Consider the following 24,355-nt stretch of genomic DNA (forward strand, 5'->3'; position numbering starts at 1 on the left):
ATCATAGTCTACATTTGCTTGTCATCTAGGCCCTATCAAACCCTTACAGGTAAACAAAACTGTGACAAAACTGCAGTTTTTTTCAATATTGTTGTGCCCAAAATAGCCTATTGCATTGTGCAGTACAATGTAGGCCTGCGTTGTCAGTCAGGGTCAACTTTTGGTCTTTTGTTATTTGCACAGCTTTATCAGAGCAACTGTAGCCTATGCCTATTATAGGCCTATGTTATTGTTTACACTTTTTTGCACAGCTCTGTTAGAGCAGTCTGAAATTAATATAATTAAAACTGTCTGTGTTGTCATAATTGTTGTGTTGAGTGAATATATGAAGCACTTAGCTCTTTCTGTTTGAAATATCAATATCGTATCGATATCGTATATCGCCAATCAGCCCAAAAATATTGGGATATCAGTTTTGGTCCATATCGCCCAGCCCTACTTCAAAGTAACCTCAAAGGTATTGTTTCCTTTGTTCATATAGGCTTCATATAGGCTGCATTAATAAAATAAAATGTATTTATCTCAAAAGAAGGGGGGGGGGGGGTTAGAGCTTCATCAAGGCCATATGCTGTTTAGTGCAGTATTAGTCAGAGTGAACAAACTACACCAAAAACAACCCTAATTAAATCCCAGAAATATTCTGTTATGTTAATACTTTGTCTTAGATGGAAAATCCAGAAGGGATTAGACTGACCAGCAGCGGGAAGCACTGAGATGCCAATTGATTTACTTAACATTCAGTCAGGTGGTGATAATGTTACAATGTCAAATGTAATGTAAACACATTTACACACTCAGTTTTAGTGTCTATCCTTCTACCCCCAGACGCAGTGTTGAAGAAGTTTCCACAGGCCACCAAGGGACAACTGGGGACAGCTGTCAACTCAAACATAGCTGAACTCAAATTTAACTCAAAATAAAAATGTAAAAAATAAATTGAAAAAATATATTAACTAAAATATATTTATTGGGCCAATTTCGAATATTTGCATATATTCCAAAAATATATTTCAAATATATTTCAAAATATATTTATTTTGTGTATGGAGCATGTCGACACCGTTATTTACACTGAACTGGCGCAATAGACTTTCCGTAGATTTCAGGGGGTGGGGCGAAACACAAAGGCAAAGAGGTCAAGAGGAGGAGAAACCACGTGTGACAGCCAAGTCTGGAACTGTCCTTCCTCTGTGGAGTTGTTATTGCAATATCGTACCACTGACCGTACCCTCTGCATGTAGCTTGCAAACCACTTTATCGAGGACAACCGTCAGATTTCCTTTTCGGCTCAAAGCAACGGACTTCTGTTGCTAAAGTATACGCCTAGAGAGGCTAGTGACTGCACAATCATGGTGAGCAAGACAGATGACATCCCGGCGTCAGTTCCAAACTGCAATTCCGTTGATCCCGCAGAAGGAGACACGCCGGACAGCAAAGAGACTACCAAGACATCCCTCAAGGATCCCTGTGGCTGTGGTTGGTTGATTCCTTGTTCATTTAATGTTTAGCTCTTTGGAAATCTCTCACCAACGTAAACGCTGTGGTTAACGGTACAAAAGACGTTAGCCAAAGTTACGTATCACTAGTAGGCATAGCAAGGTGGCTACAGCAGAGCGACAAGGGTAACGTGAAGTAACATCAAAGTCCCTGTTAGCATCTACTTCAGCTAATACCTCTAGATCGACCAGGTGTCCGATTTGGTCACTGGCCAGCGGTACGTTATGGGGATTTTTATTGACCACAGTTGAGACAAGTTAACTTAATGACTTCTGTAACCTTACTTGTCTTGGTGGCCAAGATCGCTAACTGACGTTAGAAGTAGCTTCTATTACGAGGACATCATCTACTTGCCTTCAGTCACCAACGTTGACGTTAATATTACATTGCTCAGTTAATGTTGATGTCAGTCAGACATGCGTAACATTACCAAGCAAGCCATGCATTTTAGTCTTTCCTGAAGGGTGATCTGTTACTACTGGTCTGGGTTTGAATGAAGGAATTGCACAGAGCAAAATTACTATGTGAGAGTAGGTAGTTAGATAACGATCTGTTAGTTATTGCAATAGAATTAATGGGAGTTGACGTACACCGATTTGTACGATCATTCAAACGTGAAACTTAACTTGCTAACACTAATGTTGCATCTTATCAGGAGTGTTATCCCTGTGGTTTTGGAGGTTCGCTAACATTACCTGCAGACTGGGCATGTAGGCTAACAACTCTTCAGCATGTTACTCAGTCACAGCCGGTAGCTAACGTTAGCCGGCAGAAACCTTGCACAGCTTAACCTTGCTGTCCATAGATGTAGCTACCGCTAGGTAGCTTGCTAGTTAGCTCTTCGAAGCCACTGCTTCGGCAAGCAATCGCGTCACTGTGGACCGCAAGATAGTGCATTTGAGAAGGAAAACGAATGTGTGCATGCACAACCATCAGAAGTTGCAGCGGTGAAGTGTGTCATGGGCCATGAAGATGTTGCCAAGTTCCGATGCACATGTTCTGTAACAGCATGTATGATGAACGAATGAACTGAAGGTCACCTTCAGCGGAGCTTAACAATTTAAAGCACAATGGGGGGATGGTGTTTATGTAAGTAGGGTGTCAGGAGAGTTTCTGTTCATACGAAGACGTTAAATTGACACGTTAGTATTTGTAAACCTGCACGAATCATCTCCTAGCATGCTAGTCCTATCGAAGTCATAAATATCCCCGTGTGCATGAGTATTCGTTTTTCAGACTCCCCTCCGGATTTGAACCAGGGTGGTTGTCTATCCCGCGACCGGGAAGCGGAAGTCTTCTATGTGGAAAGTCATGGTGCATGTACAGTGATAGAAGGTTACACTTGTTCTGTAGACGGAATTCTGTAGGGTAAGTGTGTCATTATCAAAAAGTTTATGTAGCCATACAACCAGGGCGATCTTGTAGTTTTGTAGGTTTTATATCAACGACGTAAAACGTTACTTTACATTCGTTGGACACCGCGCGCTGCATTTGCGAGCTAAGTTACATAGCTTGAGATCTCATCATTGTGCTGTAGTGCATTTTGTCTTAACATTTAGCACGCAGCACCCGCAGATCAACCATCACTGGCATTAAAATGATGTATTCTTACCCGAGCAGTTGTAGTTAGATATTGGTGCGCATAACACCGTGAAAATCATTTAATGAGTTAATATGCCTGTCACTAATCTTTCCGTCCTTCTTACCCAGAACTTGATCTGTCAGTTTCATTCCTCGTATTAACAATAATGCTGTAATCGCTGTGCATATTGTAAATTATGTGCATGTCGTGTATATCTCTTAAAGCACTGCCTTGTCTCTTTGTTGCTGAAAGGATAGTGATTGGATCTGGAATTCTGATAGCTGAGTGCTTACACACACAGCAATAGAAGTATGTGTTATCGGGGCTGGAAAAACGGACAGTTGTTTGACATGTTGACGGGTATTAAAACTATGGACGTCATGGTCTTACTTGCATTCGATGCCCAAATACCACCTGTGAAAGTTATGGTATTAATAAAATATTCACACATTGTAGTCTGAAGTGACATGCCAGTTGTACAGTTGAATGACTTTAAGTGGATGTCTTGATCATTGGTGCTGTCTACTTTTGGAATTCTCTTTTGGACAGAGTTTCGAATCAGGTGTTTTGACAGCCAGTGTCTCAATGAGTTCATGGTAGACAGAGCCTAGCAGGGGGTCTGGCTGTGGTCTGGGTCCAAGACTTAACTCCTGCAGTGTGCTGACCCTGTTTAATCCACACAGAAGGCGTGTTATGTGTTGCCAAGGTTGTTGGCAGACCACTGAAGCTTGGAGGAACCCTGTCACACCTGGATCAAAGTGTCCTTAGGCCCCTTTCACCAAGTTTCCCCAAGCTGGTTAACATTCTCTGTTTTGACATTGAAGGAAGCTGCTAAGCAGATGGTTTATGTGACCCTGATAATTGGATGCATGTAGTATTGAAACCGCATATTTATGCCACCCAGGATGTAAAACCAGATAGACCTCATTCTTGTGTCATAGAATGAAACGTATACATATCAGACAGTAAGGGTCAGATCCATTCCACTAGTATTGTATGATCACTTCTACCATTAGTACAATTATATGTGTAACTTTAGAATATTTTTTATTTGCTGTCTGAACTATTATTTTATTATTATTATTATTATTATTATTATTATTAAGTCAATGGCCCTCTGAAGGTAGCACTTTTGCTATCACTGCATGACTGCTAGCAGCTGAAGCAGAGGCTATGGGCAAACAGACACAAGACACCAGCATACATCTAGAGTCTTTAGGTTGCAGTTTTTTAAGATTAGATTATGATTCAGCCCTAGACCTCTTGGCCTTTGACTTGCTCAATAGGTCAGTAGGTTTTGTGTTTGGTTGAGGCTCTCGGATGCTTGCCTTTCTCTGACCTTAGACCTCCCCTTTCCCCCCTGGTCTTGTTTGAATGATTGACCAGAGACATCAGAAATATGTTTGCTGTATATTAACCAACAGAGTCAACAGTGAGTGATTGAATCCCAGATGTACGTTGATTGCAAATCAGGCTTTCTTATGGTTTGTTAATGTCATGGTATGATGTATGCAGATACAAAATGCAGTAGTGCCGTATTTTGTATGGTATTTTGATAAATGCAGTATTTTGTATGGTATTTTGATACTTTTCATATTTGGATCCAGTCCACACTGGGTAATTTGTAAGAATGCTTAATACTGCATTATCATAATCAAGATGTATTAGGGCAATTCCGCGCAAAACTGTCACATCCATAACGCCAACGCAATGCCATGGTATTTAGTTGGCGTTATGGATGTGACAGTTTTGCATGGAATTGCCCATTACTGTTTTTACCAGTCAAGTGCGCTATTTATACCTAGTATTAAAAATGTAGTCATTCCTCAATCTGCAGCGAATGTTAATCCTAAATGTCTGTTTAGATTCACATGGAATCATGCAAAGTGTTTCGGCACATGCCAAAAAAAAGTCTGCTGCACATTTGAGTTGGGGGAGGGGATTGAAGGACATTGTAATTGACGCTTAGTGTGTAGCGTGGTATAGAGCCTCAAACTTGCCTCACACATATTTTGTTCTGATGTTTTCACTGCACTGCTCTGCAGTTTCTACAGAATTGCTTCAGAATTCAGTTCAGTGCAAAACCTCGCCTCAATGAATCAAGTATTGTTCTAAGGATTTAAACTCCACCACCCTCTCCCCTCCCCCCTCCCTACCCTACCACCACCAGCTCACTGACCCTAATACTTGCTGAGTATAACCAAGCAAGAGTTTCAAGTGTCCAAAAGTGCAGTTGAACCGCTGGTCGAGAAGCAAGGATCCCCCTGCTGTGTGTTTATGCTCGAGAGAACCAAACAGACGTTGTGATGGGACACAGGAGAGCGTGACTTGGATCAAGGTTGGAAGTAGGGCACAGGGACTGAGAGCTAGGCTGATGTAACCCCTGCAAATCCTCTGGTTCACTTGAAGAGGCCAAGAGGAATCCAACAGGACACCCGGAAACCAGAGTCCATCCCTCTCAGTAAAAACAGTCTGCTCTGTGTGCCATTCCTGAAGTGCTTTTGTCTGAGGTGTAGGTGACATCCCATTGTGCATTCACTACAGTATGTGTTCACTACTAGGCAAGTCTATCCAGTAAAATATTTCCCATGGTCCTCGTTTTACTTGAGACACTTGGTGCTCTCTGTGGAACTGCTTTGGCCAGTCGTCCCTCTGCTACCCACGGTGTCAGAATGTCCTGGGCTGGGAATGCCAGCTGTTTGTTTCTCTGCAGCACTGGGCTAGCTGTGACACATGGTTACCCTTGACTTCATTCAAGGACAGAAAGCAGTCGCCTGAAAGAAAATAAGTTAGTGTGTGTGTGTCTGCTGCTGCTCAGTGTTAAACCGTAGCTCTCTCAGGGTCTTTGTTTGATGTTTCTTTTTGTAGTTGCGTTACGGGGTAGAACGCTTTGCTCTGAAACAGTGCATCAGTCATTTGAAGTGGAAAGATGGGTCCTGTTTATTTTGTGTGTGTGTGTGTGTGTGTGCTCTAGTACTGTGTGATTGTTGTAGACCTTCATCATTACTTTGCCCAAAAAGAGAGAGGATTTGAAAACTCATGATAACATTGGACCTTAAAAAATGCTTTTGAGTGGAAAGCCTTTGCTTCCCCTGTTGACTTGTATCTTTTCTCAAATGCTTACCATGCCTGTGAAAATAAAGCCAAGAATACAGACTGGTTGTATTGCCTTAAATTACGGTCTTGGCAGACAACCTTTGTGGTCACTCCTTTAAATCAGACGCCCACACTTTGGTTCCATTCCAGTATCCATACTTCTCAGACTTTTATACCATTATGTTATCTGGAATATAAAACACTGATGTGATTGTAATTACATAGGCTTCATCCTAGCTGTATTAACCAGAGCACATACAGCAGTTGTCTTTCTGTGTCAACAGCACTCTGAGCATCTCTCTCTCTCTCTCTCTCTCTCTCTCTCTCTCTCTCTCTCTCTCTCTCTCTCTCTGCCTTGTCCTTCTACAGCGCACAGTGCCGACACAGCAATGATGAACGGCAATGGGGACCATGACCACAGCGAAGAGACCGACTCCAAGCAAGAGGGCAGCGGTGCCGACGCAGACCCCGGCGAGGATGCCAACGAGCAGGAAGTGATCGTGATCCAGGACACAGGCTTCACTGTCAAGATCCAGGCCCCAGGCACTGAGCCGTTTGACCTACAGGTACCAAAGTACACCCCACCTATGCTATGCTATGCTATGCCTCAGAGTTCCTCTTTTCAAATTGGGATGAATTGGGGAGGTTGATGGGGGTTGATTTCCTGATTTCTGTCTTGTTTGTAGGTTTCGCCTCAGGAGATGGTGCAGGAGATCCACCAGGTCCTCATGGACCGGGAGGACACCTGCCATCGTACCTGCTTCTCCTTGCAGCTGGACGGGAATGTGCTGGACAACTTTGCTGAACTCAAGTCCATCGAGGGACTACAGGAAGGCTCTTTTCTCAAAGTGGTAGAAGGTGAGCCTCCTTCATTCTGTGTGCAAGATAGTGAACCACATATGATTGTTTAGCTGTAATCAAAGATTGTTTTATTGTGAATGTAGATTTCGGATCTCTTAGAATTTAAACATTTGCCATTTTTAGATTTTACAGTACGTGTGAAAATGGTACAATGATTATATTTATCTGCAGCTGACATTTCTGAGGTCATGTCGGTGTATTAAACCTTTTGCTTCTATGTCCGTCCCGTAGAGCCCTACACAGTACGTGAAGCTCGTATACATGTACGCCACATCAGAGACCTGCTGAAGAGCATGGACCCCTCAGATGCCTACAACGGGGTGGACTGTAACTCGCTCTCCTTTCTAAGTGTCTTCACAGATGGGGATCTGGGAGGTAGGTGTCTGTGTCTTTGGGCACTAATTAAAATGTGCAGCGTGCACTTTGGATGGCTACTGTGCCTGTGTGAGCAGGCACTTTGCTAATTTATTGACATGTCGTAGAGCACAATGGAACAGAAATGACAGTACATTCAGTTTGTGGCGTTTTATTTAGCATCTAGAGAAACATGATGTAGGTTGACTTTAATTGAGAGGTTAACTTAAATTGAGAGTTTAATTGCGTACTTGCGTGCAGTATGGTGTTGCGTGGTATTGGTGTTGTGTGGTATTAAATTAGCAGAATCTATTGCCCAGTTTGTGTAATTAGCATTCATTTGTGTGGGTCAATATTAATATCATTCCGTGTCATACAAATGTTGTTAACCGTAATAGGTGTCTTTTCCTTGGGTCTTCTCATCAGTGCTTATTGCTCAGATGGCTCAAAGAATGCAACATTTTTTAACCTCAAGTCACAAACCTCAAGTCACATTTCCTTGATGAAGATGCTGATGACACTTTCAGCGTTGTACATTAAATAATTTAATCAAATATGATCGAATAGTAGGAATCTATTCAGTATTGCTCCAAAGATAAAAATGCCTTTCTTGTGCATGTATCCGTATCATAGTGTTCGCTCTTCTGAACTGAATGAGAAGATGACGATGAGAAGATGACTTAAGGTGTGATGTTTTGCAGATAGTGGAAAGAGAAAGAAGAAAGGCAGTGAACTGGAACAGATCGACTGCACCCCTCCTGAGCACATTCTCCCCGGCAGCAAAGAGCGCCCCCTAGTCCCACTCCAGCCACAGAACAAAGACTGGAAGGTAGGCTTGGGCCCCACTGCAACACTGTGCTTCCATCTACTGCAGACAGACATCTGGCAGATATGTATTCGCATCTCTGACAATAGGGCAACTTGTTCTGCTTGTATTCACCCCTTGCATGTGACGTCACGTTTTGTTCGCGCCACAGCAAAATAGCCTAGTGGACGGCAAGAACACGAATCAAACCAATGGGTTGCAATGGGACATATCGCACAGCTAGGAGATTATAGTGAGATTTAACCATAGTAATGCCCTTCCACGACTGTTGGCTTATTGTTTGGAATACAACAACATCCCATGTTCTTGCATATATATATTTTGGTTTGTTTTCTTTGTGTTTCGGGAGTATTTCAACCACAATTGCATGCTTATCTCCTCAGTGTATGAAGCACAGCAGCGGTTGCTATAGCAACCATAGACTCTGAACAGGACGGCAGATAGCACTTAGGCAAAGTCTTGGGCAAGATCTGAATGTAAACAGATAATACCGTTCAAGTTTTTTTTAAATTTCCTATTTCTTTCAATTCTTTAACTTAAGACATGTAAGAAGTAAGTTTATTTGCTGGGCAATGTACAAACTGACGAGTTACATTAGCCCTAGCACTATGAGCTACGATAAACGTTAGCTAGAAAGTGTGGCAGCTAAGTTATTATTTCATGTTCTGATATGACATTCTTAACGTTTTGACTATGTTACAACTGATAAAAGCAAGACAAATAAAGTAACCAAATCGCTTTGCAATATTTTAGTCCAGAAATACTTATGGGTGTTCATTTACCATAATGTTAAATGAACACCCATAACGTTATCTCCCCTTGCTGTTACCACCAGTTTTAATAACTGTACATTTGCGATCATGACCCATTTCATCTAACACCACTGGCATCTTTCTTTGACTATCAGACCCCAAACAGCAATACATTGAACTACAAAGATGTTATAGTAATGGTGTTCAGTTCATCATAATCGTTATGACATAATGTAATTTGCCGTCCGTCTCCTATCTTTTTGCCGTCCAGCATGGAGCCGTCACGTGACTTAAGTCATGTGTCTGCAAGGGGTGAATATAGTGTGAACTAGATGCATATTGTCCTACGAGCCTTGTTATGCTGGCCTGAATGAAGACATGCAGCTTTGTTTTCAACAATGGCTTAAACAAACAATCATTATGAATGCAAAAGAATGTTTTTCAATAATTATACTTTGTAATAGCATAGGAACAAAGCTAGCTACTTACACACTGGAAGTTGCTTTCTTCAATATATTTGTAACCTTTTTTTTAATTTAATTTTTCTATAAATCATATCATCAAAATCATCCTAGGTGGATTGGCATAAGAAAAAAAACTCCTGCTCTGTACAGCTGTCTCAATGTTGTACCTCTTGGGTCAGCAGCTCGATATACAGTCTCTGTTTTTACGTCTTGTTTAGCCACTGCAGTGCCTGAAGGTTCTCACCATGAGTGGCTGGAATCCGCCACCAGGCAACAGAAAGATGCACGGAGACCTGATGTACCTGTATATAGTTACTGCTGAGGAGAGACACGTCAGCATCACAGCGTCCACCCGTGGATTCTACCTCAACCAGTGAGTACCCCATCATCCAGTGGCCTTGTTCATGTCAGGGGACACTTTGTCAAATACAACCCTTCTGTCTCTCTCTCTTCTTCTCCTCTCTCACTCACACACTGACTTGCACTGGTATTTTTCAATGCACCTTTTGGCAGTTCATTCTCTGTGCACAGTATACACGTGTTGACGTTGTTGTGGTTTGTGTCAGGTCCACCACCTACTCGTTCAACCCTAAGCCAGCCAACCCCAGCTTCCTGAGCCACTCCCTGGTGGAGCTGCTGAGCCAGATCAGCCCGGCCTTCAAGAAGAACTTCACCGCCCTCCAGAAAAAGAGGCGAGTGCCACAGCCACGATACCCTCCGAGAACAACATTAGATTGATCTGTATTACTGATTACTGATAAAGCAAATCATTGTTTTTATTTATATTTAAATAATAAACTGATTTTTTTTTAAATCAAATATCAGATTTTTTTTTTATCAAATAACTTTCTGTTTTAAGTGTGTCTTTGACATTTTGTTTTTATTTGTCTGAAGGGTCCAGAGACATCCGTTCGAGAGAATAGCCACGCCTTTCCAGGTGTACAGCTGGACCGCTCCTCAGATTGACCACGCTATGGACTGTGTGAGAGCAGAGGATGCGTACACATCTCGTTTGGGTTATGAAGAGCACATACCTGGTCAGGTAGGGTGGATCACTAAAACCCTGGCAGAACACGGCATCACCACAGCAAATGTCTGCCTCGCATTGGTCCTCTGTTGGTTTTAAATTGCTGCTGTTTTTGGCGTCTCAGACTCGGGACTGGAACGAGGAGCTTCAGACGACCAGAGAACTAACCCGCAAGAACCTTCCAGAACGGCTGCTGAGAGAGCGCGCCATATTTAAGGTGAGTTTTTAAGAAGTTCACACCAAGCCACCCTCTCCTCTGGCTTGTCCTGACCCTGTCGAAGTGTCCTTGACAAAGACACTGAACCCCCCACTGCTCCCATTGTGCAGGTTGGTGCCTTGCATGGCAGCCTCCACCATCAGCATATGAGTGTGTGTGAGTGTGTGTGTGTGTGTGAATGTGAGGCATGGATTTGCAAAGTGCTTTGGGTGCTTGCTTGTAGGAGTAGAAACGCGCTATATAAATACAAATACATAAATGCAGTCCATTTACTAATTACTATCTGCTCCGTCTCTTCTATTGCTCCATTACCGGTAGTTGCTTTTGCCGTGGTTCCTTGTATCCCTCCCTTTCCTCTTTCTAAAAACTATTTCCCCTATCTGTTCTGTTCTGTTGTGTTTTGTGTGTTTTGTGTCTGTCGGTGCTAAGTCGTATCCTTTCCCTCGCTCAGGTCCACAGTGACTTTGCGGCAGCGGCCACCCGCGGCGCCATGGCGGTGATCGACGGCAACGTGATGGCCATCAACCCCGGCGAGGAGACGCGCATGCAGATGTTCATCTGGAACAACATCTTCTTCAGCCTGGGCTTCGACGTGCGCGACCACTACCGCGAGCTGGGCGGTGACGCGGCGGCCCACGCCGCGCCCACCAACGACCTGAACGGCGTGCGCGCCTACGGCGCCGTGGACGTGGAGGGCCTGTACACGCTTGGCACGGTGGTGGTGGACTACCGCGGCTACCGCGTCACGGCGCAGTCCATCATCCCCGGCATCCTGGAGCGCGAGCAGGAGCAGAGCGTCATCTACGGCTCCATCGACTTCGGCAAGACGGTGGTGTCGCACCCCAAGTATCTGGAGCTGCTGGAGAAGACCAGCAGGCCGCTCAAGGTGCAGCGGCACCCTGTGCTCAACGAGAAAGAGGCGCCCGTCGAGCTGTGCTCGTCCGTCGAGTGCAAGGGCATCATCGGCAACGACGGACGCCACTACATCCTGGACCTGCTGCGCACCTTCCCGCCCGACCTCAACTTCCTGCCGGTGGACGGCGAGGAGCTGCCCCCTGAGTGTCAGCGCCTGGCCTACCCACGGCAGCACCGCCACCGCCTGGCCTGCCTCCGACAGGAGCTCATCGAGGCCTTCGTCGAGCACAGGTACACAGGACAGAGCCTGCATATGGTATCCAGTAATAATCAGACATGTACAGGTGATGAAGATGAGCATTAAAGCTGCATATATTCAGTAATAATTTGGTTATTATTATATTGGTTTGGTTGATGATGAAACAAAGAAAATATATAGGCATACGTACTCAGCACTTTTTCTACCAAATTTACTATATACCAAAATTATTCAATATCATGGACCCATTTCTTTTTGCAGTGGAACTTTTATGTCAAGATGCATAATAATAATAATGTGTGGTTATTTCAGCAGAGAAGAAAGCTCTTATGTTTATGTAATGGTTCATAGTTTAATATGCAGTGAACAATTTGCAGGTATGCCTCCCAATGCCTCCCAATTTGCAGGTATTATGTCCTCCCCAGCAGCAGGCTGTCATTTGTTAATGAGCCTTCATGACTGATTTTGTGTGTGTGTGCGTGTGCGCATTTCAGGTACCTCCTCTTCATGAAGATGGCAGCGCTGCAGCTCATGCAGCAGAAAGCCAACAAGGAGAACAAGGCCGCTGCCTTGACCGACGGCAGCAACGCAGAGCCCGAGGCCTCCCCCGCAGATGGCCCTCAGTCCGCTCCCGCCTCCGAAGACCCCGCGCCTGCCTCTGACGCACCCACCGAACCTGCAACGACCCCTTCCGAGGCCAGCCAGACCCCCGAGTCCCAGCCAGCAGAAGCAGAAACGACCGCAACAGTAACAACAACAACAGCAGCCGCCGAAGCCACAGAGCCGGCCGAGGCTCTGGCCGTGACCACCAACGGCACCCCTGAGCCCGAGGGCCCAGACGGCCAGGGCAGAGAGTGTGAGAGCCCTCTGGAGGGTAAGGAGGCTGAGGAAAGTATCCCGGGCTTAGCCCAGGCCAAAGAGCTGGCAGAGTCCTTAGCAGCGGAAGACGGATCCAGTATTGGTACGTCCAAGTGACCAAAGTCACACGCAAGAGCGAGAGGGCGCGAGGCGAAGCGGGAGCATGCAAGCGTGGCAGAGAAATGCACTTGGCACTAGTCTCCTTCCTGGTACTCTTTCCCTCTTTTTTTAAGCACTGTCACTTAACATCTCTCTTCTCCTCTTGCCTGGTTCTCCAGGTTAAACAACACTCCGTTTCTACTTAAGATAAAAAAAAAACACCGAACTCTGGTGTCTGCTGTGCATCTCTCGGCCATGTTGGCTGTCCCTGACTTGCTCGCCTCTTTGCTGTGGGGATAATGTGTTGTAAACCCCCCTTCTAATTGGCATGATAGTAACAACACCTCCAACTGGAATCCCATTCCTCTCTCTCTCTCTCTCTCTCTCTCTCTCTCGTTCTCTCTCTCTCTCTCTCTCTCTCTTTCTCTTGTGCGCTCTCTCGTGTGCTCTCTCTCTCCTTCCTCTAACTGCTGTAATCTAGTAACTTTTCCCTATAACCCCAAGGGTGTTGGAATGTTGATGGTTGACCCATTGAAATCTACTTCCTATTGGTGGAGGCATGGAGATGTGATCTGGGTGTTGGGATGTGACTGTCCTCTTCCCTCAATGCTGTCTGTGTTTGATTTTCTTTCTGGGAGTTGGTAAAGTTGAGTGGTGTGGTCTGGTTACAACTTGATTGGATTGAGTTTATTCCCTTACACTAATTGACATTCTGGGTGGTGTAAATTTCACTTTTCATCATTTGTCAAGTAAAGTTTTAGGTTTAGCTCAAGACCAATCCTTACAGAGTCCTTCCTGTGGCATTTCCCCCTGTCTGTCTACAGACCCCAAAAGCCGCGAGGTCGTTCTCAACGCCTGCAAAGCCGTGGGCTCCATCAGCGACACGTCATTCGACATCCGCTTCAACCCGGACATCTTCTCCCCAGGTATGTATGGGCTCCTGGGCCCAGCAACAACTCTGCTGTGATCCAGACCCTCCTGCTGTTCTCCTCAGGCTCACTCTTTCCCTTCTCTCTCTCTCTCTCTCTCTCTCTCTCTCTCTCTCTCTCTCTCTCTCTCTCGCTCTCCCTCCCTCCCTCCCTCCCACAGGCGTGCGCTTCCCTGAGAGCAGTGCCGATGCCATCCAGAAACAGAAGCAGCTGCTGAAGGATGCGGCAGCGTTCCTGGTGTCCTGCCAGATCCCCTCGCTGGTGAGCGTCCCTCTCCATTTCACGCAAATCTGACAGGCAGACACAAAGGGCTCATCGTCAGACACCAGCAACACAGAGATGACTCAGCCAACAGCGGAAAATAAGTGAATTAGATAACATTATAGAAGAATTTCCATTTGGCTACTACACTCTGCAGCTTTTCAGTACGCCAGGAAAGGGACACTGCAGATGTCTCCTCTGTAGATCGGCAAGCACAAAGAACACAACAGGGAGAGACTTGCATGAGCAGACAAATAGTATATCCAGGTTATCAGGCGTCTATGATTTGGTGTGTGATGGAGGATGCTTTGTTCCTGTGTGTAGGTTAAAGACTGTTTAGACCACAGTGCTCTGCCTATGGACGGAACCACACTGACCGAAGCTCTTCACCAGCGTGGCATTAATGTGCGCTACCTCGGCACCGTGCTGGACTTTGTGGACAAGACTCCTGCAAAAACACAACTCGAGTACTTCTATGTAAGTCTCTAATTGCCACGGCGCTCTATGGCACAGTTGTGCTCTGTGCATGCAAACCTAAAAAATGTACCTGCTCAAGGTTCGGTTGATGCTCTCATATACACACCTGTACATGGAGAATATATTTTTGATTGTACATTTTAAATACATTTTCACTTACATAGTACTGCATTGCTAAACAGCCTTTTTCTTCTTGCTTTCAGAGAATAGGAGTAAGTGAGTTGGTTACCAGGTGTGCAAAACATATCTTCAAAACATACCTCCAGGTGAGTAATGACACGGTCCTCATCTCCATGTTCTGAAAGCGCCATGTGGAGCTTTGCTTCAGTTTAAAACATGTCATGCTCTGAGGTACCCAGGTATCCTCTTAGTTTAGCATGCAGACCAGCTAATGTCTCTTGTTTTATCACTTTGCACCACGTGCAGCGCTGTATTAAACATGATGCAAATAAATGGAAGAGTACTGTGCAGGTGCGTTCAAGACCACCTCAAGCCGACAGAACTCCATAAAGCACATTTAGTATGCCATTAATATAGCTGAGAATGTGGAAGCTAGTGTATGAAGCTTGAGGAACATCATGTTTATTTGTGTGTGTGTGTTGTCAGGGTGTGGAGCTCTCGGCTCTGTCCGCGGCTGTGAGCCACTTCCTCAACTGCTTCCTGAGCTCCTTCCCTGACGCCGTGGCCCATCTGCCGGCTGACGAGCTGGTGTCCCGCCGGAAGAACCGCAAGCGTCGCAACCGAGTGCCCGGCGGAGGAGACAACACCGCCTGGGCCAGCCTCACGCCCGTGGAGCTGTGGAAGAACATCGTCTCCGAAGCACAAACCTACTACCACTTCACACTGCATTGGTGAGTCACTCACTCACTCGACTCTCACACATTCCATAAACACAGAACTGCTTTCTGTACATACTACTTTGTAGCCAATAGCGGCTATAAGCTTAACATCTGCTAAGGTTCAGTGAGCTTGTAGTCTTGTTTTGCCCTTGCATTAAATTAAGGTACTTGGAAAAAGAACAAAAAAAAATATTAAAATAATAAAAAATGCTACTTAAACCTTTGTTTCAATTTGGCAAGATGTTTTGGTCATCATTTTCTTTCAAGAGACTTGTCATTGTAAAAGAGCAATCATCTGCTCTTTGTGTATTAAATTATGTGCGTGTGTGTGTTGATGCAGTGAGAGTGTCGACCAGGCAGTGGAGAAGTACGGCCTCCAGAAGTCCACGCTGTTACGAGAGATCTCCGTCAAAACGGGCATCCAGGTAAGCTCTCCTCGCTGCTCTCACACCCACTCTGCTAAGAAGATAGCAGCTCACAGACAGATTAATGATGTGATACCTTCCTTCTGTCCTATGTCGACACCAGATCCTGATTAAGGAGTACAACTTCGACAGCCGCCACAAGCCAGCTTTCACCGAGGAGGACATCCTGAACATCTTCCCCGTAGTCAAGCACGTCAACCCTAAAGCCTCCGACGCCTTCCACTTCTTCCAGAGTGGACAGGCTAAGGTGCAACAAGGTAATGGCCGAAAAAGAGCTCCGTTTTAAAAATCTTTCTAAGGCTTTTTTTCCGAAGTGAAGCTCTATTTATAAATGCTTGTGGCATATATGCAGTAGTAATACATTGCACATTTGTAATACCACAAAATAAAGGCAGGTGGCGCGCTTCCTTGCACAGACAACAGTTACAGTTTTTTTCAATCGCTAACAAGCGCTTACCCATACTTCAGATACTTTTTCTAAACTCTTAACACACTCACACCTAGAAAACACAATTGACCAAATGGATAATTTTCTTCTCAAAAACACATTTTGTTAAATATATTACTAACACATATTTCTCTGCACACACTAACTTTACCAAAACACTGGAAATCTGACTCAAAATGAAATTATTCTGTCAAAGAATGACACTTGTTTTCACTTCACAAGGTACATGCATTCAATTAAAGTACACCAGGTTTCAAAATACTGGCTATTGTTGACATTACAAAAACTGCATAGACTTCTATGGTATTTGGTACAGGTATTTACATGCAATTTTTACACTAAATGTCTTGGTTGGGAACTGTATGTCCACATGTTATGTTCACATTCAAAAGCATTCCAGTAAAAAGCAAATCAGTTTATTTTTTCCTTTACTGTTTACTACAGGAGGTACAGTAGAAATACTGTTTACAGTATGATAGAACAGAAAAAAAGTTTTACAGTATTGCTTACAGTGAACAACAAAATATCCATGAAACACACGAGCATTCTAAACAAAAAAAACAACAGCAAAAACCCCAGATAAAAAGGGGGGGGGGGGCTAAAAAAAGCACAAAATTACTGTATCTAATCTCTGCGATCTTCAGAGTTAGGCCATATGTTTTCATCAACATCGCATTGATTACATGGTCAATGATAGTGGCACGAATTTCATCACTGACAACAATTCTTGCAACCTTTGGAATGCCACCACCACACATTCTTACACCTCTACCTTGCCCTCTCTTTTGGCCTGCTCTTTTCCCTGGCCCTGCTCCTCTCACTGCTCCTGCATCTCTCACTGAGCCTGCTCTTTTCCTTGGGCCCCTTGCTCTTACTCTTCCTCATCCAGACATTACAGGGCAGCCGTGGCCTACTGGTTAGCACTTTGGACCTGTAACCGGAGGGTTGCCGGTTCGAACCCCGACCAATAGGCAAGGCTGAAGTGCCCTTGAGCAAGGCACCTAACCCCTCACTAACCCCCCGAGCTCCGCTGTTGATGCAGGCAGCTCACTGCGCCGGGATTAGTGTGTGCTTCACTTCACTGTGTGTACACTGTGTGCTGTGTGTGTTTCACTAATTCACGGATTGGGATAAATGCAAAGACCAAATTTCCCTCACGGGATCAAAAGAGTATATATACTTATACTTATATTACAGTGTTTGTCTTTTTCTGTTTCTGTTTCTAAAAACATCACTCCTGAGATATATTGTTTTTGAACTGATATCATTGCAGAAGCAGAGGTTTTTATACTGTATCTAAGGTTTGGAATATTGTTTTTGCTATTGTGGGATGTTGTGTGTTAACATTCGTAAATACTGCAAAAACAATCCATCATTTTGTTGGGAGGTATAGCTTGTCTGTTAAGAAAATGTAAGCATTGTGGAAATGTGTTCACTGACTGCATATCGTGTGAAAATGACATGAAATGTGTGAATGGTATGGCCACAAAAGACCGATGCTGTGCTAATTGTGTTTGGAGTTTTGAAAATGTGACCACTGGTTGGACAAACGCTTGTTAGCGACTGAAAAAAACTGTAAACCATTACCATTTATACACTTATATACTTATAGCCATAGAATGATTTTATACACGATTATTTTATTCTATATATGACGGACAGGTTGAATGATGTGTTTTGTTCTTCTTCTCCTGCTCTAGGTTTCCTTAAAGAGGGCTGTGAGCTCATCAACGAGGCCTTAAACCTCTTCAACAACGTGTACGGAGCCATGCACGTGGAGATTTGTGCCTGTCTGCGCCTGCTGGCTCGGCTCAACTACATCATGGGGGATCACCCAGAGGTGCGCCACCCTGCTCAGAACGCCATGCGCTGTGCAGCTCAGAGGTTTTGTGATCCCTATCACTAGGAAAAAACGAATTGTGATTTTTCTTTTTTTTGCAGGCACTTAACAACCAACAGAAGGCTGTCTTGATGAGTGAGAGAGTGCTTGGCATTGAGCACCCTAACACAATTCAAGAATATGTAAGTATAACTTGGGTTTGTGTGGTTGTAGTATACCAGAGATGAGGGTCCCATTTTGTTGTGGGTACTAATTTGTTTGCATCAGCTCACTGTGATTCATGTGCTCTGCTCTCTCAGGAGATGGGATCACTGATTTGTGGACTAATGCGCATCTCTTGTTTTTGTTCAGATGCACTTGGCTCTTTACTGCTTTGCCAACGGCCAGCTGTCCACTGCCCTGAAGCTGCTGTATCGTGCCCGCTACCTCATGCTGGTGGTGTGTGGGGAGGACCATCCCGAGATGGCTCTGTTAGATGTGAGTAGAATATTTTGTGATCTAAAATATTGGGTAAAACTTCTTGAACATAAGGGAGAGATTACCACTTTTCTTTTTTTAAAACCATCAGACTAGATCAACATTCTAGACCATGAGGTCTGGAAAACTGTTGAAATTATGATTTCATCAAAATGTGAAGCTAACCACAACAAACATGACTTAAATTTTGGTTGTCATATGATCACAATTAGCTGGGCTAGCCAAGGTAGGCCTGATTTCAGTCACCATGGTTAGTAAGGGGAAGAACTTAACTAAAACCAGTATCACTTTTTCAGTATCATTTGTTCCCATGTAGGTTCATACCTCAATATATGGAAGATTGTGTTTTGTGAACAGGTGTGAAACAGACCTCTATTAACTAACTCTCCCCGTCTCTCAATCTTAGAGCAATATTGGCCTGGTGCTGCATGGTGTAATGGAGTATGACTTGTCGCTGCGTTTCCTGGAGAACGCCTTGGCAATAAACTCTAAATACCACGGTCTCCGCTCCCTCAAAGTGGCGCTCAGGTAAGAAGGCTAATCGCTGACCAAAACGCTCCATTAACTCTTGCAGCGCTGACCACAATTATTACTCTGTGGATAATTAGTATGATGTCTTATGACGCTTACCTGGCATTTGGCTCGACTCCACTTGTAATAACCAAGCCCTCTGGAAAGACCCGTGCACCTATACTTGTACTCACACTTTCAAACATACGCTTTTTGTCTCCCAACAGTCACCACCTTGTGGCGAGAGTATACGAGAGCAAGGCGGAATTCCGTTCTGCACTGCAGCATGAGAAAGAGGGCTACACCATATATAAGAACCAGGTATGTCCCATGGAACATGTTAAGTACTTCAAAAAAAAATGTCCAGGTTTCGTTTTCATGTCAAGGAACTTAAAAGGTCCTGTGTGTCGTTCCTCTTCAGGTGGGAGAAGCCCATGAAAAGACGAAGGAGAGCTCCGAGTATCTGAAGTACCTTACCCAACAAGCCGTGGCCCTCCAGAGAACCATGAACGAGATCTACAAGAATGGTTCCAATGCCAGTATCATGCCACTCAAAGTAAGTCAAAGCCTCACTCCCTCCAACATCATCCCATCACAGCTAGAGTAACTGGTACAAAATGTGGTACATTCGCTGCAGTGCAGAGTTGATGGGTATGATCACAACCGACTTGTCAGATCTCTAAAGAAAGGATCTTGGCGGAAATGAACAGTTTTAATCATACTTTGATTAGTCATTACATTACATTGGTACATAGAGCCACAAAATGCTTGAATCTCAAAAATGGCCATTAATCTGGAGACTGGTTGAAATGGATAGAAAGGAAATATGATTAAATAAACAATAGAGTGGTGTCTGTTTCGGAGTTGATTTCAGTCAGACTCCTTTCCAGTCCACCACAGAGGCAGGTAGAGGGCAGCAAACAGACTGACACCAGTGTTTGCAGCTATTCACTTGCCCTCTTCAAGATACATCAGGCATGGCCACATTTAGCATTTTCTCAGAGATGCTGTCTATTTCCCTTTGTTATCAATCATTTAGTTAATTTATGAAATGGCTTTCCATTATTAAGACTAACAATGATCATGATTGATGAGGCTTGCGTGATAGACTGAGTTTATGATGTTCCAACACTGAGACTGTGATTTGTTTCCCCCCCCTTCGGTCCAGTTCACAGCTCCAAGTATGGCCAGTGTGCTTGAGCAGCTGAACATTATCAATGGCATCATCTTTATTCCTCTGAGGTAAGAGACGACATGCATAGACAGCCTTCTGAGACTAGTATTCAGTTTTATATCCCCTTTTCAAGTTTCTCACACCCCTATACCGCCTGGTCCCCCCCCTCAGCCAAAAGGACCTGGAGAACCTAAAGGCCGAGGTCCAGAGGAGGCAGATGCTTCAGGAGGCTAGCAAGAGCGAGGAGCCGTCGGAGGAAACTCCCATGGAGCCAGAGGACCTGCCCGTGGACGATTAACACCTCTCACCCCCTCCCGAAACGCACCCCCTCCACTGCCAGGGGCAGCCACGATGCAACAGCCATCTGCTTGAACCTATGGACCTGAGAACTAAAGCTGTGTAATTTAAACCAAGAGAATGAGAGATGGGAAGGGAGAAGGGGGATTGGGGCCAGGGCAGGAAGTCAGGAAGCGTGTTGTCGTTTTTATTCTTTTTTTTTTTTTTTTGTGCAGTGGGTAGGAGAAAAGGAGTGTGAGAGAAACAAATTCATGGGAAAAAAACCAGCGTTAAAATGTGTGTGTGCAATCCAAAGGGGGCCTGATGACGGGCCCCTTGAAAGGGAGCGGAAAGTCAGTGTCACTCCGACTCTGCCAGCGTCTCAGTAGCGCCAACAAGGCCGGAGGTGACCAAGGACGACCATGACATTGTATACCAGAGCCTTATCCACTGATCACCCACCCCTGCCCTTCCCAATTCCTGTTTTGTCTGAGCCCAGGACCACTGTACACAACCCTACACCTCCACCCCCCTCCCCCCCTTAACACCAACCAAAATGTCACCCCCAGCACCACCTCCGAGAGCCACAGAGGGGCCAGGCCATCCCAGTCAGTCGCCACAGTCACCAGGTCCCTCTGCCCCCCTCCAACACAACTCAGCCTGGCCTAAAACTCAGGTGATTTTTACTGTGCACTAGGTGAGACTGGGGAAAAAGAAAAACACATACAAATTTCATAGAGATTTCAAAAATGATGCGGGCTCCAGAATGTAGACTTTTCTTGCCGAGGTCTTGCAGCAAGGCTGTACCAATCAAGCCCCTCCTTGTTTGTTTTTTTTGGCCAATCATGTCCAAAAGTTAGTTGTGATCCCAAGGCTGCTGTGTTTTTGGCTTAAACAGATACAGCTTCACAGATGCATGTTCTCATCCAATCTTTGTAGACCGACAACACATCTTTCTTGAAAATGAATTATCTTTTTGTATGAGTAACTAGGAAGGGAAAGAAGCCATTTTAGATCTGTCATTTATCAATTAATTTAAGACATGTCCATTTTATAGAGAAATATACTGTATGTGGAGAGATGTAAAAAGTCTATATCTATCAGTTTGGATAGGTACTTGATTCATGTTGATGGAAATGCAGATTTGAGACGTCCAGCTTGAATTAGAATTATAAACTTGATCTTAGTGTTGTTCAATAACACCCGCTTTTTTCCACTATGATGTGTGTGTGTGTGTGTGTGTGTGTGTGTGTGTGTGTGTGTGTGTGTGTGTGTGTGTGTGTGTGTGTGTGTGTGTGTGTGTGTGTGTGTGTGTGTGTGTGTGTGTGTGTGTGTGTGTGTGTGTGTGTGTGTGTGTGTGTGTGTGCGCGCGCGCATATGTGCGTGTGTGTGTGCGTGCGTTTGTAGGTGTGTTTGTGTGCGCATGTGTGGAGAGGGATTCACCAGTGACCAGGCAATGGGAATAATGCTACTGCTGATGCAACATTTCATTATTTCATTGGGGATGCCTCAACTTCCCAAAAGTTTATTTTTTTATACACATTAAACACCATTCGGTGGATGATATTAGCTCATAGCTCAGAACAAATTGTTTGATGTTTGGCCTTTGGCTTGATTATAACAACAAAACTGCTAACAATAGAGTGACTTCAAACTTCAAATTGATTTGATGGAATCAATTCTATCAATTCTACCATCCCAGTCCTTTGACTGTTTGGCTTTTTGAAGATTTTGTCATTTGACATCTAGTCAAGACACCTACTACATATTCCTTAGCAGTATTTAGTGCACTTTCTAATGCTGTGTTGAACACAATCAGCACCACCTGAAGTGGATTGTGAGATGGGCTGATTTGATGTTGTATACCAAAAAAAAAAAAAAAAATAGAATGGCAGAAGTGTGTGTTGGCTTGTATACATGCACTGTGTTTCTCTCTGGGTAATGTCTCAGTTGTGTTTTGTGTGTGGTATGTGATTGAAGCAATACAGATGCTGGACCTGGCCTACTCATGCAGGTTTCTGCTGCACCTTGGTGACACTGAAGGATTACCTGATCTATTATTTTCCCAGAAATATATGTGTATTGAAAACCATAGGCTATGTCAGAAAGAATGTCCAAGAGAACAGTTACAACAGTAATTGATCATGCCATGTCTTATGGTGGGAAAAAAACCATGTGGGACTAATTTAAGCAATGTGAGATTTGTGCCTATTTGCAGTCTGCTTCAAACCAGTGGTTCAGTTTTTTTCTTTGTTCTTGAAAAGGTAAAAGAGTTCCTCTTGGTTTGGATTTACTGTATTGATTTTGTTATTGCCTCATCATTCACCCTTTATATACAGTATCTATATGGAAATTAACCTTATAAAGGGGAACAGAATCGTACCTTCATCCAGCAGCGTTGTTCACGAATGTCTGTCTTCTCTTGCAGTACTATTAGTCACCACAAGGCTGTGCTCAAGAGGTTGTGCTTCCTTGCAAAATTCAAGGTTACAAATAAAAAACTTTAATTATGAAAAAGAATTTTAGGAGGTATTGTAAAACATATTGTACCAGTATGTCGACTGTTTGTGCTATTCCTGTCAACGACTGACGTGAACTGAGCTTTGAGGAAGACGTTGAGATGAAATGAGCAAAGGTTCTGTCAAGAATCTGTGAGGAAAAACGGCACATTCACAAACCGATCCGCTAGTCAGACATGTGGCGTCTTGGGATGCCCTTCAGTGATTTCTCTTGTCATTGATCTTAGAATTAAGGTGCTTTCGAAATTAAATGCAAATCCTTTGCCGTGTTTATCAATCCTATAATTTCTTCTGATTGTGTATCTGTATCTTTTATCTAATAGGCTGCATTATGGCCTATAACAACTTGATTGCATGAAAAACATGATCTCAATATGTCTCTTATGAGCCTGATGGGGGTTTCAAGTACCCCGTAGTGGAACATGTTTTACGTTTCGAGACATTTTAAACCAACGAAATAGTTGTTTCATTTGATAAAGTTAGGCCTAGTAATATTGAGCATTTACAGAAATGGTAAATTGCATTCACAGATGATAACATTGTATTTCAATTGTGTAAAAACTAGTGTTGCTGAATGTTTTATATTGTTACAAAATAAAACGCAAGCACAGGTAGCCTAAAGTTTAGGCCTAGCCTCTTGTGGGCATGAGTGAGTGTCAGTCAAGAAAGTGCACTGAACAACGCTGATCAATTGTGTTAAAATGTCATGCTGGGTTTACCGAAGTGGACCGCTGTCCTGTGCATACTTACTCTAATTTCTCCATAGATAGAGACTGCCCATTATCAACATAAGAGACTGATTTGACTGAATAGATGTGATACAACGCCTACTTATGAAAACAACTGGCTTATTAGCATAAGACAGCATACATGCCCCTACACACCTGAATGACAGCAGCATATCGTCATAAAACAGTGTCAGAAGTTTGTCTCCGTGTGCAATGAATGGGATGACGCTGTAGGGCCATATACGGAGCTTGTCCACTACAATATCTGCTGCTGTCGAGCGCACACTGGTCACACAATATTTCCTCTGTGATTAAAAAAAAAAGCTGAAAGAGTCTTTGTTTTGTACGCTACTCATTTGACATTTTTCTGCCCCTGTAGTGTGCGTCTGCTTTCGTTTCGTTTGCTGTGTGGTTATCTGTCTGTTGCTGTTTACAAATAACAACCTAATTATTTTTGGTCTGATTATGCTTTTGTATGAAAAGAAATAAAAAAAACGATTAGCAAATTGTATGTGTGTTCCGAGAATGTTTTTTTAACAAATGACTAAACGGTGTAGCCGGATGTAGGTACACAGGCTACTGCTGACATTCCGAAAGATGCTCTATTTAAACCAAAATAGTTTTTGAAATTATTCTTTTGAAAAAGTGAAATCATAGCCTAAGCAAAGGGCGTGCGCACCTCGTCGCTGTCAGTTTGTGAATGCG

General features: G+C 43.9%; 1 protein-coding gene across 3 annotated transcripts; it reads left to right on the forward strand.

Annotated features, from left to right (window-relative positions):
• Positions 1–1,153: 1,153 nt before the first annotated feature.
• cluha (CLUH binding protein of NUMT mRNA a) lies at positions 1,154–24,159 on the forward strand. 3 transcript variants are annotated; one of them, XM_076282171.1, is made up of 26 exons: positions 1,154–1,476; positions 6,545–6,741; positions 6,862–7,033; positions 7,268–7,411; positions 8,092–8,219; positions 9,651–9,805; positions 9,999–10,124; positions 10,327–10,474; positions 10,584–10,676; positions 11,128–11,822; positions 12,285–12,751; positions 13,572–13,673; positions 13,837–13,937; positions 14,262–14,414; positions 14,618–14,680; positions 15,021–15,265; positions 15,594–15,678; positions 15,782–15,935; positions 17,827–17,966; positions 18,068–18,148; positions 18,318–18,443; positions 18,850–18,971; positions 19,181–19,274; positions 19,375–19,509; positions 20,122–20,195; positions 20,299–24,159. In XM_076282171.1, the coding sequence occupies exons 1-26, from the start codon at positions 1,350–1,352 to the stop codon at positions 20,423–20,425; spliced, it is 4,254 nt and encodes a 1,417-aa protein (XP_076138286.1). In that variant the 5' UTR covers positions 1,154–1,349; the 3' UTR covers positions 20,426–24,159. The 3 variants fall into 3 exon arrangements, with proteins under 3 accessions (XP_076138286.1, XP_076138288.1, XP_076138289.1); XM_076282173.1 differs by having other exon boundaries at positions 12,285–12,664; XM_076282174.1 differs by lacking the exon at positions 1,154–1,476 and adding an exon at positions 2,799–2,865.
• The last annotated feature ends 196 nt before the right edge of the window (positions 24,160–24,355 follow it).

This window comes from Alosa pseudoharengus, unplaced genomic scaffold (genome assembly GCF_046254945.1).
Source record: "Alosa pseudoharengus isolate Yale_2024_CS ecotype anadromous, Long Island Sound unplaced genomic scaffold, YU_APseudo_1.1 YU_APseudo_1.1_scf_13, whole genome shotgun sequence".
NCBI classification, from domain to species: domain Eukaryota; kingdom Metazoa; phylum Chordata; class Actinopteri; order Clupeiformes; family Clupeidae; genus Alosa; species Alosa pseudoharengus.

Bases quoted from the DNA above. Each gene is read 5' to 3' on its own strand.
- cluha (XM_076282171.1), top strand. From the start codon at position 1,350: ATGGTGAGCAAGACAGATGACATCCCGGCGTCAGTTCCAAACTGCAAT. The intron at 10,475-10,583 runs GTAGGGTGGATC...TTGGCGTCTCAG, and splicing joins AAGAGCACATACCTGGTCAG to ACTCGGGACTGGAACGAGGA. The intron at 15,936-17,826 runs GTAATGGCCGAA...CTCCTGCTCTAG, and splicing joins ACAGGCTAAGGTGCAACAAG to GTTTCCTTAAAGAGGGCTGT.